Here is a 15,900-nt window from a genome sequence, read left to right as displayed (position 1 = left end):
AAATATATACAAAGATTTGTCATGAAATTCTGGATGGCACAGGGTGATAGGTTGCTTGCTGCTCAACATTCAAATACTTGGCTAGAGCTTTCCGTAGCAGTTGCAGTGTGCTTCAGAAACCCTCCACCTTCCCCAGCTCCACCTGTATAGATCTTCTACAGGGTAATTTCATATATGTTATACAGTATATGGAGGTTATTTGTTATTTATTTGTTAGATGTGCAGCAGCAGTATTTCCTACATGCTTACAACAGCATGTCTGTGAATGTATTAGCAGTAGTAAGTCTCAGTACTTGCTACTTGCAAGACCAAACACATTAACATTGCCATGTATATTACCATGCTGAACTCTCCGAGAGTTGTCATGACAGAAAAAAATGTAATGTTATGTAATAGAAAGGAAGGAAAGCAAACATAGCAAATAGCATAATAGCAGATAGCAAACATTTCCCTAAAGAAAGTTTGCAGGCCTGATTTATGCACAATCTTTTTTTATATGTAGGGAAATTTTATGCCATCATGACTGCAACACATATTGCATTAACTCTATAGAAGACAGTTTGCTCTATGGTGAGAGATCATGGAGACTGCATTTAAACACTCAAACATTTTTGATGTGCATTTCTGGGTGTGTGCATGCTGGCTTCGGTTTCCACATTTATGCTGCATTTCTGGTACACTGGCAGAAAAATAGCTAGGTAGACATCACTGAAACGTCATGGTTTGAGTATGCTTAATATTGAGCATTTAATAAACCAAGTGCAGCTAGCACACTGCTGGAATGTCTGTAACGAGGCCATGAAATCCCTCTCCACCAGCCATAACTCTTAAGTGTGCAGGTGGAGCACTAGGCAAGGGAGGGCAGGCAACAGACACAAATATGCAGCGATCACACTGGTGCAGAGAGAAAAAAGATGAGCAGCTGACAAAATGTCTGTGAACATCATTTGTGACCATGTTTTTGGCACTGGCATGCAGTTTCACTCGAATACAGAACCTAGAGCATCAGGAATGATAAGAAAGAGAGTGGGTGGTATGAGGGAAGGGAAATAATGAGGAATGGAAGGAAGGGAAGGAGGCAGACAGTGAGAGATGGTCTGGGCAGTACTGATTAGGCTCCTGGGAGAGGTTCAGGAAGGATTTGCTGTTTTCTAAGCACAGCTGATTGGCTGAGAGAAAAAAAAGCCACACGAGAGATAGTAGTGAAGACATAGAATGAAGACACCTATACCCCCAATCCACACCCAAGCTTTGTCAGCTTTAATCTCTACTCTTTTATATTACAAAAGCCATGTGAAAGAGCTTTAAGAAGACAGAGAGAAAAGAATCTGACCTGGGTGGAAGGCTGAGCCGGTATCTCTTGAGGGGAGATTGGACTCTCAAGCACAGAAGAATCAAGCACATCAGAGGAGCTCCCCCAGTCAGTCTGAACAGCACCTCCCGTCTCAGGCGAGGTGAGAGGAACATCGCTAGCATAACCTGAAGACTGAAGGTCTTGTGGTGGGGGACCAACGCCTTCAGCTACTTGAGCAGAGTTGTCCAATAGGAACTCTTTCCCTTTTTTTCCCCGAGCTGCAGCTGTTGCTGGTTTGGCAGGGTCATTCTTCCCGGGTGGTCGCCCTTGAGTTGCGGACACTTGTATTTTCGTAATGCCTCCAGTAACAGGAGATGCAGCTGGAGGTTCAGAATGGACCTCAAGTTCTTTGTCACGCCAGACGGGCGGCCCATAGTCCCTTGGATACACAGTTCGGACCACACAAAGTTGCCCTCCAAACTCACGGATGTGAACAACTCCCTTCTTCTTGGTTTCTGAGGGTTCACCGAACATCAGTTCACTCTGCCCATGCACATCTCCTCCTTCCTTCTCTATTTCCAGGTCACCACGTTTGGAGCGTAAAAGACAGGGTCTCTCTAATACCACCTGAACTCGCTCTCGAACTTTACAGACTCTTCCTCCTCCAGGAGTTGTGCTGCCTTGCTCTAATTCAGCATGAGACTCTTCGCAGAGTCCCTCTACCTCAAACTGGCGAAGTGCCCCCAGCCAGGCTGGACTGGGATCTGGGGAAAGAATGGCCATCTTGCTGCCCCGCAATGTCCCTGTGCTTCCAAATATTGGGGCCATACCAGGAACAAGGACAATATTGGTGGGCGTTTCAGTTTCTGTAGTTATTTGTCCAGATACCAATTTGGCTGAATCAGGGGCTCTTGTCGTAGGCCCCTCCGTAACGTCAACGCTTCCACTCTCCTTCTCTTCAAGGACACGGCTTCTCTTGTCCTCCCCTTCGGCACCTTTTAACTTCTGTTTGGCCTTTCGTTTTCGCCTGAAGCGAAGTTTTCTTTTGGGTGATAGTGGTGCAACACCACCTGGTCCAGCATCCCTGGGTTGTTTCACACAACCAAGGGAGCTCCCCATATCTCATAGAGACAGAGTAGATAAATATGAGGCAAAAGGAAATAAAGTGATGTCCACAATGGGAGCAAAACAGTCAGCCTGAGGCTGGTAAGGTAAATTAAAATGTTAAGTTAATGACTCATCTGGAGTGAAAATCATGACAAGAAGTATTAACCATGACAAAAGGGTTTGGTACAGGGTGAGGTTCTCCCAGGACATCATGTCTCAACTTTAGGTGTGGGCAGCAGTCATATGTCCTGTTGCTTAGTATTCTCTTTCTGTCGTTCAGGCAATGTTGCAGTTAACCTAAACCAAATATCACTTAAGGTCCTAGTAAGCCTCTAGGACATGATGCTGAATATAGGTTACTGTCCTTTATAAAATATTAAAATCCTACGGCAAGGCATTTGATGTTTTTTCACTCCCTCATGATGCAGAGATGATGCAGCACTGACTGAAGAAAAACCGGTGCCTTTTAGCCCATTTCACAAGCTATGTGTTAAATAGCAGGCCATTTGTAATGGTACTCGAAGACACTCGAAGGTACTTCAGAAGATATTCCTCAAGGTGAGAACGACAATAAAACTGCACTGCAGACATACAGAGACATACTCATGTGAGTGCACATGCTCAATAACTCTGCATCAGGATGCATCATTAGGATGCACTAATCGTCAGCTTGCATGCAACTAAAAACTGGAGAAAACCATGTCTGAACATGTATTTATGTGTGAACAGTAAGATGCCTAGAAACACCTGCTTCTCTGAATATCTTTAGCATACATTATTGATCACTTCACTCTGTAGTGCTAACATCACATAGGGTAGGTAATGTATTGGGAAGCAGTCATAAAAGTCCTGTGGGACGCTTACAGTAAAGCTGTGTAAGAGGTCTAAGATCAGCTGCTAATGGACGAAAGAGCAGAATCAGGTAGCTCATCTACAATTTAGTCACAACCCATCAGAGCTTAACATCTTTTGTTCCCATCATCACCCAAGCATAACCAGCCCATGTGAGATGATGTTTGGTCTTCACACCTGTAGCTATGAGTGTTTCACGTCCCAGGCATGTAAACTCCATTAAAACAAGTCTCCAGACATTGAAGAGAAAGAAGGGGAGGGGCTAGGTACAAAGCATCTCGCCACTGCTGCCACGGGAACTGGCATCCCATGCACTGACGCCAGCACATTCAAGTCAATAAAGAGGACGGTGACTACCATGAGTGAAGACCTCACCTTCAGCCAGCAAAATTCAACAACCACTTTCCCCCTGCTCACATGGCTGGTTATAGATGTGGTTTAGCACATAGTCCAGTCTCATATATCAAGTAGACATTGTTTCAAGCCATCCTGTCTTCCTTGTTCCCCCACTAAGCAGTGTATGTCCCTAAATTTAGGTGAGCCGATGAGAGAAAAAGTGATAACTGACAAGGTGCCGCTCCCTGATACTGTCTGCTTCTCTGGCTGTGGAATCTAATTAGAACGCCGCCAGGATAGGGCTGGGCTGGGCAGTTGAACCATGGCTGGAAGAAGAAAAGAGGGAAATCCAGAGGAATCCTCCCCCAACCTGGAGCTGCACTGCTGGCCTCAGAGAAGAGTGGTTGCCCCAGTATTGAAAAAAGCGTAGCTCCATCAGTCAAGCATGGCGAAATTGATCCGATTGATACGGTGCTCTCCTTTGCACAACCTGGGTACAAATTAAAATGTGCGACTTACATGTGTGTGCCTGCAGGGTTCAGCGATCCCGATTCTGAGATTGAAAGCATATGTGTCGCTGTATATGTGGTGTGCTTCAAGAGGCCTGCAGGGGAGAGAGGAAGCCAGGGGCTCCAGTAATAGCAGGTTGCATGTGTCCTCTTCTCAGTTGCTGGGTAGCTCCTCTGCTCTCACTGGTAGGCACCAGCGGAAAAAAGAGCTTCATCTCTAGTCTGCTGCAGCCTCACAGAATACGCTGCTGCTGCTTTAGCTTCCTCTCCTCCCTCTCTCCCTCCTCCTCACTCTTTCTCTCCTCCTATCCACGTGCTCATCCCTCCCTCCCTCCCTGTTCTGATGCCTGGTGAGCTCAGAGCTCAACACACACGCGCACATGCACACCAATCAAATTGGTTGGCAGCCTGAGACTGCAAGAAAAGAATGAACCTGAAATTTTAATTGTTGCTCCTTAACATATATGTCACTTTCACAGCTGATTTTATTGGCTCTCCTCTCTTACATATATATTTATACATATTAACACACTAGCCATAAGACATCTTGACAAAGATGAACAAGGGACAAGGCAGAATGAATAAATTTATTACTAACGGGTCTGAAGAACATGATCAATCTGTAAAGAGTTAAGGAGATGCAGATGAAAGATCTTGCCAGCTGTTAAGATGCATTCACATTAGTTAAATTCTGATCAAATTTCGCAGGCTGTTGGGTCAATACTGCACATTTGCACGACCAATTGAACCCAATACTTAATTCACATGGGGAAATCTTTCTCTCGATCACGTGGATTCCTGTTGAAATTACTGGATTTCGGCAGCAGAAATTTGGCAAATAGCAGTAAATGTGACCACACCTTAAGAGGCTGTGGACATGAAGATGAAGATATCCCTCTTCTATAGACACTCCCACACAAATTACAGCACTGTGATGATATTTAGTCATGTGATCAGAAGCAGCATAGACAAGCAGAATTGCAAAGGAAGGTGATCAATTAACAACCAATAAATCAATCAGAACCATGATACCATGATAATCAGCCTAATTGTCATGCATCCATAGTCTCTAGTACTGTAACTGAGACAGGGTAAATTTCTGTTTACTGACAGACAGAGACCAGCACCTATCAGCTTTATCCTGCAGATAGAGAGCATAAGATTTCAGCACACTGCAATCTTTGCCAAACAACCCAGCTGGCCAGACAACCACACCTTTTATGTGACTAACATAACAGCCAATCAGATCAGTTGTTTTTGTGACAGAGACAGCTGGTGCAAATTCAGCCTATGTTAACACACTGAAGCTTGATTGGTAATTCCCCACAGGATCCTAAACTTAGACAAAAATATATGAGGTCAATATGAGGATATACTAAACACAATTCCGAAATGCTGGGGGAGGGGGTTGGATAGCTAGTCTCTCTTGGATGTCTGAAGTGAAAGTACAGTATGCATCAAAATGGCACTTAGAGGAGTGGTTTTCGAATGCTTCTATTGACAAACAGCAACTCCTCCTAATGTGCCTCTGCTGAAATTATTAAATTGGATGATGCTTCATTAAATGAGTCATGCTATATTATATTGGGCTATAGTAATTTTGGCTGCAACTTGTTCTTCACAACAATAACATTATGCATTTCTATAGTGGTCTACCATCACACCTTTTATTTCTCCTTCCAATATATTATTGGTTGATAGAAAATAAAGCTAATGTTGAAATGTTCAACCAAAGCAAATTCTCCATACTGTCAGTGGCATGCTCTGCTTTGTGTACTATTGTCTCATTTCCATTGTTTCATAATTAATCAATGTTAAGTATTGTAATTAAGCATGCAAATTTTAAAAGTCCCATTCCTTGTTTTTTCGCCTCTGTTCAAATGTTTTCGTTTTGTCCCAGAGATGCAACAAGTAGTTTACAAGTACTTATTTGTGTGCCAGTGGCCTGCTCTGTTCTGAACCAATTACTGCAATTTGTCAAGATAATTGATAGTTTGTTTCAAATCTCTGCTCTCTAGTTAGTGTTAGAATATATTGGATGTAAAAATATCACATTCAAGCACTGTGGGGGAAAGTGGTTTAATTTCTAAAGCAATATTTCTTAATTTTAATATTTTTCTGAAGGTGTTTTTTTTTTTATTGATTTGCTATTTCATGAGGCCTATGCTTCCTCCACTCTTTTCTGCTGAATCATGCTGATTGAAAAAGGCTTTGGGGTCATACTAAACACAATCACCTTGGCAACCAGCTGCATGTCACCTTGTGATGTAACCGCTCTGTTGATAATAGTGTCCTCTTCTGGACGATCCTGGGTAGTGCAGCTAGTCTGCAGTAAATGATAACTATGTATTTTTAAGAACATTTAATAGAACTCTCTTAAATTATCTGCAGAGAGTTTGTTAAAAATGCATTATAACAGCTTTATTATTTTTGCTAGTCTTTAATAAATTAGCATTGTGGCCTTTTCTCATAGCTAATGGGTGACTAAGGTTATGTTTGGAAATGGAATGAAATACAACTTCACAACTGTATACTGCACATAGTATGCATTTTTGCATACTGATAAACTGATATACTATATTTGCTAAAACATGAAGACTACAAGCAGAGCATATAGTACTGCATACAATGCATTTTCAAAGAATGAACAGAAACAGTAACTACAGTGATCTGAATATATCTTTCTTGAGTAATTATTTGATCAGATTATAAGCCTTCTACACAAATTTGGATCAAAAATTAGCTTAACTGGTCATGTGTTTATTGTAGAACATTATTAATATGGTTTGAACAATCTGTGCTAGTATTCCATTCTGGAGCAAGGGCGAAAGTATCTTTTTATTGCTTCGGATAAACTACCATGCAGCCTATTTAAATTGCCTTTATAAATGGGACATTTCAATTCTACCATCCAGCAGCACAGTATCCACCCAACAGACCTTACTTCTCTAGCTTGACCCATAAGTATAGAAAATTGAAGGCCATTTCACAAATGTGCTCTGCAGGGCCCATTTCCGCAGATTTTTGTTTCTTTATCAGCATGCAGGCTGGCAGTGCCTGTCTAGAAAGTCTGTCATTCTGCAAAACAGGCAGACTGCCAGGTCTTTTCTATTGAAGCACCATATAAGCCATTCCCTGAGCATATTCAGAGGCTGAGTTTAGGATTGTACTCTATCCATCACATTCTCCTTGTGCATCATTCACTCTTGAGTTCTCATATTCTTGCCACGGGCAAATCCCTGTTGCTCAAACTGACAGCTGCGGACATGAGAGGCTGGTAAACAGCCGCTATTAGCATTAAGCAGAGTCACCTCTAACCTCTGGCATGCTGTGCTGATTACATATTCAAGTAGGACACAGCTGTGACTAAAGTGAACTTACCTGGAAGTGAAGGATGATTGTCCAGATCAGTCCCAGTGTCAGCTTTGGGTTCCCATCTGTGATGTCATCATTGCGTATATTCACTAATTTGACCTGCATTAAAAAAAAAGACTCTAATTAGTGGAAAATATCTGAATGAGTCAAATATACAATTTGGTGTAAATGTGTTAAAAAAGAACTGACTGCCAATAAAAGACTGTCTAGGTGAAAACTGATGACGTAATGTACATATTCAAGTAGGACACAGCTGTGACTAAAGTGAACTTACCTGGAAGTGAAGGATGATTGTCCAGATCAGTCCCAGTGTCAGCTTTGGGTTCCCATCTGTGATGTCATCATTGCGTATATTCACTAATTTGACCTGCATTAAAAAAAAAAGACTCTAATTAGTGGAAAATATCTGAATGAGTCAAATATACAATTTGGTGTGAATGTGTTAAAAAAGAACTGATTGCCAATAAAAGACTGTCTAGGTGAAAACTGATGACGTAATGAAATTTCAGGACAGCTTTGGCGTTTGTTGTCCTCTTACGCTTACAGCTGTCAGAAGCTATGTACTGCACATTGGGAGAAGGGTGCTGGTTGGCATTTTGTCTGGTTTAGGGACCCTGGGCTGGGGTGACAACAGAGAGGGGATTGGACAGACTTGCATGGGGCAGAACACATCTATCAACTCCAGGTCATGTTATCTCAGAGCCATGTTGCCAACTGAAGCACAATGAGACTGAGGACACAGATGTCCCAAGCTATCATCTTGTATTCACTTCCCCTAAATGTGCATTACATTAGTTCATTAGTGAGGGTAACTAGCCTAAACACTAAAGGGGACACGTCCTTCCCAATATTCAGAGGAGTAGTTGATGAATGAGACTTCTTCGACTCTTGTTTTACCCCACCCAATCTTGAATATTTGGTTACATCCTTGCATTTATAAACAAAGAGCTGACGATCTGTAAAAAGCAACTCTGAGAGTGAGAAAGTGCCATTTTAGACATTCATACCTGTCTCTGCTTAAGGAAGTCCAAGGCGATCTGCACATTCTGGAGTCGGTGAAATCGCATGCGACCCTTTTCCCTGGGCTATTGAAGACAGGAAGAGAGTGAGAGAGAAAACAGAGAGAGAATGCAGATGAGTGCATTGATAATCTGGGCAAATTGGAGGTCTGTGTGAAAACAGGACAGCTTCATTAGCACAAGCCTGAAAGCAGCACATGGCAAAACAACACAAGAGCCTCACAGGATTGTCAGTAATTAATAATCCTGTCTCAGAGTTACAGGGAATAGCTAGCTTTACTGTTTGAATGGTCTGCTAATGGCGACCTTTTCACAGTATGCTATATAATTATTGTATCTCACACACTTTATCTCGCTTGCTAACATCTGTCAGTAGTGGGTGACCAATAGCAATATCTAGAGTGCAGGGCAGTAGATGGCCGATATAATATGTCAATATACACTACCATCCAAAAGTCCAGGGTTGGTAAGATTTTTAATGTTTTTGAAATAAGTATTTTATGCTCAGTAAGGCTGCATTTGTTAACAAATAAATACAGTAAAAACAGTCATATTATTACAATTTAAAATAACTGTTTCTATATATTTTAAAGTGTAATTTATTTCTGTGATGCCAAAGCTGAATTTTCAGCATCCAGTCTTCAGTATCGCACAATCCTTCAGAAATAATTTTAATATGCTGATTTGGTGCTGAAGAAATATTTCTTATTATTTGTGCTACTTAATATTTTTGTGGAAACCCTGATACGTTTTTTTCAGAATTCTTCAATGAATCGATAGTTCAAGGAATTTATTTAAAATGGAAATCTTCTGAAAATGTATTTACTGTCACTTTTAATCAAATTTAATTTATCGTTGCTGAATTGATTAAAAAAATCTCACTGACCACAAACCTTTGAACTGTAAGTGTATATTACAATTTAACAGTAGGAAATAAGATGTACCAAAATTTCCTCAGGTTTCTATCTATTGATAAGGCAAAAATGTCAAATCTATTGACAAGGCCGAATGGCTAATTTTATTAATCAGCCAGATATGGCCAATAATCAAAATGGCCAATATATCATCCAATTAACTGGCCTGTCCAATATATCGGTCTATCACTGCTCTCTAATAAGGTCATGAAGCAGACTCACACACCCTCACATGCAAAGCATGCTCATTATCACCCACAAATGCAGCAGCGTGTACAGCAAACCTGGTGACCAGAAAACCCCCACAATAGGGCAGATGTGTCAAAGTCATCAGATTCAATGTGAGCACGTGATGTGAGCGTTGGCTGGACTGACGCGACGTGTAGTATATAAAATGTGTACACAAGGCGAGGTCTCTCAAACACCTAAATGTAATAAATCAGATTATGTGTGGCATCATGAATTATGCATCGGCGTATTAGACATTCCCCTCTGCATATTCACGAAATTGACCTGTCCTTTGAGTCCACGCCATGCAGTGTACAGAGCTGACTGTGTGTGACTGTGTTCATTTCAATAGGGGGAGGGGGGTCACACATACTCCCTGAGCTCCATCCTCCTCATCCTCCCCACCCAGCAGGATGAGTGGGGGTGCGCGTGACACAGACGTTCTCCGCAGAGTCGACGCGCCCTTGTGCTGATGACATCATCATAGAGAGGGTCACAGAGAAAGGATGAAGACAGAAACAGTGTTGAAGGGATGATATATGTAGAAAACAACAGTTTAAAAAATGAAAAAAATGGAAGCAGAGACCCCCCCCACAAAAAAAATAATACTGTGTATATATATATATATATTTAAATCATAAAAAAGATGAGGTAATAGAAAGGAATGAAGAATGAGTGAGAGAGCAATCGTAGAGGGCAGGTGGCTTGTCAGCAGTCTGTCTTTGTTAATCCACCCATCATTCAGTCTGCCCCAGTGCATCATGGTCCCCAGCCATCAGAGTGGGCAAGAGTGAGTGCAGAAATAATGTACTAATGCAGATGTCATTACAACACATTGCAGTACACGTCAGACTCCGCTATTTCTCTGCAGCAAGGCCTGTATCTGCATTCGGCAACATCAGCAACAAGCCAGGACACTTCATGACATCAGCCTAACCCCCAGGTCAACTCATGTGACATGATCCCCTGGCACCATGTGGCTCTGAATTGCATTATGGAAAATAAAGCAGATCTCTGCCACATGAATTACCTGGGAGAACTGCATAAAGCATTGGAATCAAATTTGTGTACAACCTTATGTATATCCTGTGTGTGTGTGTGTGTGTGTGTGTATGTGTTAAGGTGATGGTAGTTGCTTTCTCACCAATGTGACGCCAGACAGCACCTCAAGCAGGGAAATGAGGTTATGCCCATCCCTTAGATCCTCATACAGGTCTGTGATGTGCTTCCGCACCTGGAGAGAAAGAGAAAGAAATACAGTTAGAGTGAGATGTTGAGTTCTTTACAGTATTTAGAGGACTATGTGTAAGTGTTTGTATTATAAGCAACGGTTTCAATAAGGTTTGTGCTAGAATTACCATGTTTGGTTACAGGCTGACTTTATATATTAAACTGTATTTAAATGACAATTAGCAAACTAATTTGTTTGGTTGGTTGCGAACCATTAACAAAAGCAGTTTGGATAAAATAGTGAAGTAAATTAGTTTCATAGAGAGACAACTGCAGTGTACTAACTCTAACCAGTAGAGGGCGCCAGACTCATTGAGATGGGCCAGTAAACCAGCAACAAGAAAAACATGGAGGATCTTGAAAGATCTTGAAGTTCTGTACTAAAGTGCAAGTGTGTGTGTTTGTGGATTCAGAGATTCTAAGATGCATACAGCAAAATCCAACACAGCTGCCTCCCCACAGGGCCACAGAGGAACCATCTGCTGAGTATAAAAGAACATCCTGACAACTGTGAGACTCGCAATCCTCTCCATTCCCTCCCTTTATTTCAATCAATTCAGAAAAATAATAATAATACTATTAGTACTTTTATTCAGCAAGAGTGCCTTAAATTGATCGTAAACCAGCAACAAGAAAAACATGGAGGATCTTGAAAGATCTTGAAGTTCTGTACTAAAGTGCAAGTGTGTGTGTTTGTGGATTCAGAGATTCTAAGATGCATACAGCAAAATCCAACACAGCTGCCTCCCCACAGGGCCACAGAGGAACCATCTGCTGAGTATAAAAGAACATCCTGACAACTGTGAGACTCGCAATCCTCTCCATTCCCTCCCTTTATTTCAGTCAATTCAGAAATATAATAATAATACTATATTAGTACTTTTATTCAGCAAGAGTGCCTTAAATTGATCAAAAGTGACAGTAAAGACATTTAAAATGTTACAAAACTATTTTTATTTAAAATAAATGCATAAATAAAATAAATTACATTTAGAAATATATTATATACATTGATTATATTATATTATGTGTTTGTGCAAAAACTGAATCATGTTTTCCAGCATGATTTCAGAAAATTCAAAGAGCATCTTGTACTTCTGACAGTCTGTATAGAGACATCACATGATCAATGTCACTGATATTGTTACGGTCACATTTGTGTTCCCACACTCCCTGAACAAAACATGGCCATTTCTTTCCACCTCTGTCTCTTCCATGTCATTTCAGTGTTTATCACAGGTGTATTAACAGGGGATGCCCTGTTGCCATGGACAGAGAGAATAACAAACTATACTTGGGCACTGGAGTAATACCCCAGCGGTGGAGTATTAAATAATAAAATGTGTCACACTCAAATGCTTCCCCCCTCTGTAGTCAGCAGTCATTCCTGTAGACAGGTATGTTGTAGAACCCCTCTTAAACCAGTTTGCAGTGAGGTCACTGTTTATGTTAGGAGTGTGTAAAGGACAAACAAACGGATGTGACACAATCTACACACTGCTTTTAGTCAGTGTAACATTGCCCGAGGGGAACCACATACCCGTTCACCTGCCAGAGATGGAGAGAGATGCGTAAACACAATGCTAACAGGTCTCATCACCTACTTTGTATCTGCTAATGAGACTCATGACAAACTACGCGAGCTATGCTATAACAGCCAAAGTGCCAACTGAATAATTGCAAATTTCCGGGTATAATCATTCCAGAATTAAAGACCTGTCAAATATCAACTGATAATTCTAGACCGGTCCACTATCAAAACCAGAACAGAATGTTAGTGGGATCTTACATCACTTTGAAGTAAGGCTGTAAAACGATTAATCGCGATTAATCGCATTCAAAATAAAAGTTTATGTTTACATACTATATGTGTGTGTATTGTGTATATTTATTATGTATATATAAATACACACACATATATGAATATATTTAAAAAATATATTTGCATGTATATTTTTATACTTGAATATCATTTATATTATATATAAATATTTTAAATATATATAAATCTAACATTTTTCCTTAATATAACACTGTTATTTTGAATGCGATTAATCTCGATTAATCGTTTTGCAGCCCTACTTTGAAGCACTGAAGACACGCAATCTGTCTTTTGTTATATGTGGGTAACAAACAGTCTGTCGTCTCTAATACAATATAAAGAGGTCCCAAAAGGGTCACAGAGGTCTAGTATATATAACTCACTACTTGTAGAGTCTAACCGTTCAGCAGCACTGTATAAACCTATCTCATTTCCTATGGTCAGTCTACATTACAGTAATACCGGCTGAGTTATGCGGCCACTATCTCTAACCTCATAACTCTGGCCCTTCTGCGGTTGGTCATCTGCCCTGCCCTTGAAATACCCAGCATTCTTTGCTCTCATGATCTGTAGTCAGTGGGGCAGGAGCTACAGGGGATTAACAGACTCACAAATATAGTTCTGGAGCATGACAACATGCTGAACGTATTTTCAGTGTCATATGGACAAAACACTGGGGAGATACCTTTGTCATTGTGTTGTTATTATTAAACCAACAACAGCTTCTGTACAATCGTTGACTTGCAGGACCCACTGCAAGTGTCCTAATATTAATAAGATCAGTCCCTGAGTCTTATGTCTAAGTGTGAACGTGTGAGCATGCATGCTGTGTGTTCAGCAGGACTGAAGCCCAGCGGCCAGCAGGCCTTATCATTGTGCAGTGCAGCAGAAAAGACAAAAATAACCCGGCGTGCTGGACTGTACCTTTATGAGATGTTTGTTGACCCATTTTGTGAAAGTTTTCTTCTGCACCCTGTCTCGTTCATCTGTGAAAAGAGAGATAGAAGAGGAAACAGCAGAAAGAGACAGAGAGGAAGAGGCGAGGAAGGGGGAGGAAGAGAGATTGGGTTAATTATGTAACACATAAAGAGGACTGCAGCATCATGCTGTGTATTATTTACAAGCGTCCCTTCAGTCTTGCTTTAAATAGCCTGAATTCAAACACGGACCGTAAAATGTAAAATCGTGTATTTTAATGATTAATACATTGATATAAATCAGCAGGACTGAAGCCCAGCGGCCAGCAGGCCTTATCATTGTGCAGTGCAGCAGAAAAGACAAAAATAACCCGGCGTGCTGGACTGTACCTTTATGAGATGTTTGTTGACCCATTTTGTGAAAGTTTTCTTCTGCACCCTGTCTCGTTCATCTGTGAAAAGAGAGATAGAAGAGGAAACAGCAGAAAGAGACAGAGAGGAAGAGGCGAGGAAGGGGGAGGAAGAGAGATTGGGTTAATTATGTAACACATAAAGAGGACTGCAGCATCATGCTGTGTATTATTTACAAGCGTCCCTTCAGTCTTGCTTTAAATAGCCTGAATTCAAACACGGACCGTAAAATGTAAAATCGTGTATTTTAATGATTAATACATTGATATAAATAATAAATTTCACCCATGGTCACATGATTTAATAGAAAGCCATATTGTAAATACACTACCATTCAAAAGTTTGGGGTCAGAAAGATTTATTTTATTTTATTTAGCTTTTAATTTGATGAAAAGTGACAGTAAACTTTCCATTTAAAGATAAGAAAAATAAGTATTACGGTTTCCACAAAAATATTAAGCAGCAAAACTGTTTTCAACATTGATAATAATAAGAAATGTTTCTTCAGCACCAAATCTACATATTAGAATGATTTCTGAAGGATCGTGTGACACTGAAGACTGGATGGAGTACTGGTGCTGAAAATTCAGCTCTGCATCACAAAAATAAATTACATTTGAAAATATTAAAATAGAAAAACATTTTAAATTGTTACAACATTTCATAATATTACAGTTTTACTGTATTTTTGATGAAATAAATACAGCCTTGGTGAACATAGGAGACTTTCAAAAGTATTTAAAACATTTGCCAACTCCAAACTACTGAACTTGAACAGCAGTGTATGTTTGTGTGTGTGTGTGTGTGTGTGTGTGTGTGTGTGTGGCTATTTTCATTGAAATAACACACCAGTTTAAAATACAACATGCTATTTTTTTCATGGAAAGTCATTTTTTAAACATCCATGATTTTTATCTTTAATTATTATTATTATTACTATTTTATAAAGCCTTTTAGAATGTCATATTAAATCCACAATATTAACAAATAAATTTGACAGGCAAACAGGTTACAGAGATACATCAGTATCTGCTATATTAGCAGAGGTTTGGTAAAATTGGAAACTAGGCTGAAAGTTAAAAAAAGACCAGTTAATAGGTTCATTACCGTTGTCACCTGACCTAAATTCTAGAAAAATTACTATAACATGTAGGAGGCCACGCATGAACACATGCTCAGAACACCATGACAAGTGAATGTTCAGCTTGATGCTGCATCACACCACACTCTACGTATCCAGAAATGCACAAATATCTTGAACATTATGCAATTCAGCTGACATATCACAGTCTTGATCTGACACCTGATGCCACAGATATTGATATGATCTAAAAACACTGCAAACAAAGATTTATAGGCAGGAAGTTTTGAATTGAGACATGAACTTCAGATCTGTTTTGTCTCTTATTCTGAACATGCCAGACTAATGACGCAACCAAGCACAGAATAGAAATTGATCACACAACCCTGCTATGAGTTCATTACACTCCTGCTTTATCTGCCGCTTTCTTTCGACCTCTTACTGTGAGGCTACAGTTGATGTGGTTGCTATAGAGACACAGCAATACTAAGCAACCATGTGGTGCAGACGGACCACTTCCTCCGAAAAGCACACACAGAACACCCCACTCTCAAAGTCACAATATATGCACATATAATATATATATATACAATTAAAAAAAGATACGGCGATATTTTTGCATACTTAATATTTCCTTCCTAAATGAAAATAAAAAGAGTTCTCTACTAGCGTGAGAATTGTGTGGGAATCCAACCTGTTTTTTGAATCAGGAGTTGATCATTTTAATGAGTGAAGCAAACACACCTTTTTAGCTTTCCACATACCTCACACACCCACTTTTGCATTGTGGACCTGATTCAAGCAC

At 40.2% G+C, this 15,900-nt stretch overlaps 1 protein-coding gene across 1 annotated transcript in view; it reads right to left on the bottom strand.

The window, feature by feature from the left end:
* macf1a (microtubule actin crosslinking factor 1a) overlaps positions 1 to 15,900 on the bottom strand; it is a 200,946-nt gene that overhangs the window by 97,353 nt on the left and 87,693 nt on the right. The window contains exons 3-7 of the mRNA XM_016462816.1: positions 13,994 to 14,055; positions 10,779 to 10,868; positions 10,008 to 10,103; positions 8,481 to 8,558; positions 7,748 to 7,840 (exon numbers count right to left, since the gene is read on the bottom strand). Coding sequence (XP_016318302.1) covers positions 7,748 to 7,840; positions 8,481 to 8,558; positions 10,008 to 10,103; positions 10,779 to 10,868; positions 13,994 to 14,055 — 419 coding nt within the window. The remainder of the gene's footprint in view (positions 1 to 7,747; positions 7,841 to 8,480; positions 8,559 to 10,007; positions 10,104 to 10,778; positions 10,869 to 13,993; positions 14,056 to 15,900) is intronic.

Source organism: Sinocyclocheilus anshuiensis, unplaced genomic scaffold (assembly GCF_001515605.1).
Source record: "Sinocyclocheilus anshuiensis isolate Anshui unplaced genomic scaffold, SAMN03320099.WGS_v1.1 scaffold913, whole genome shotgun sequence".
Classification (NCBI taxonomy): domain Eukaryota; kingdom Metazoa; phylum Chordata; class Actinopteri; order Cypriniformes; family Cyprinidae; genus Sinocyclocheilus; species Sinocyclocheilus anshuiensis.
Note: the sequence above shows the minus strand (reverse complement) of the source record. Positions and strands in the feature narration are given on the sequence as shown.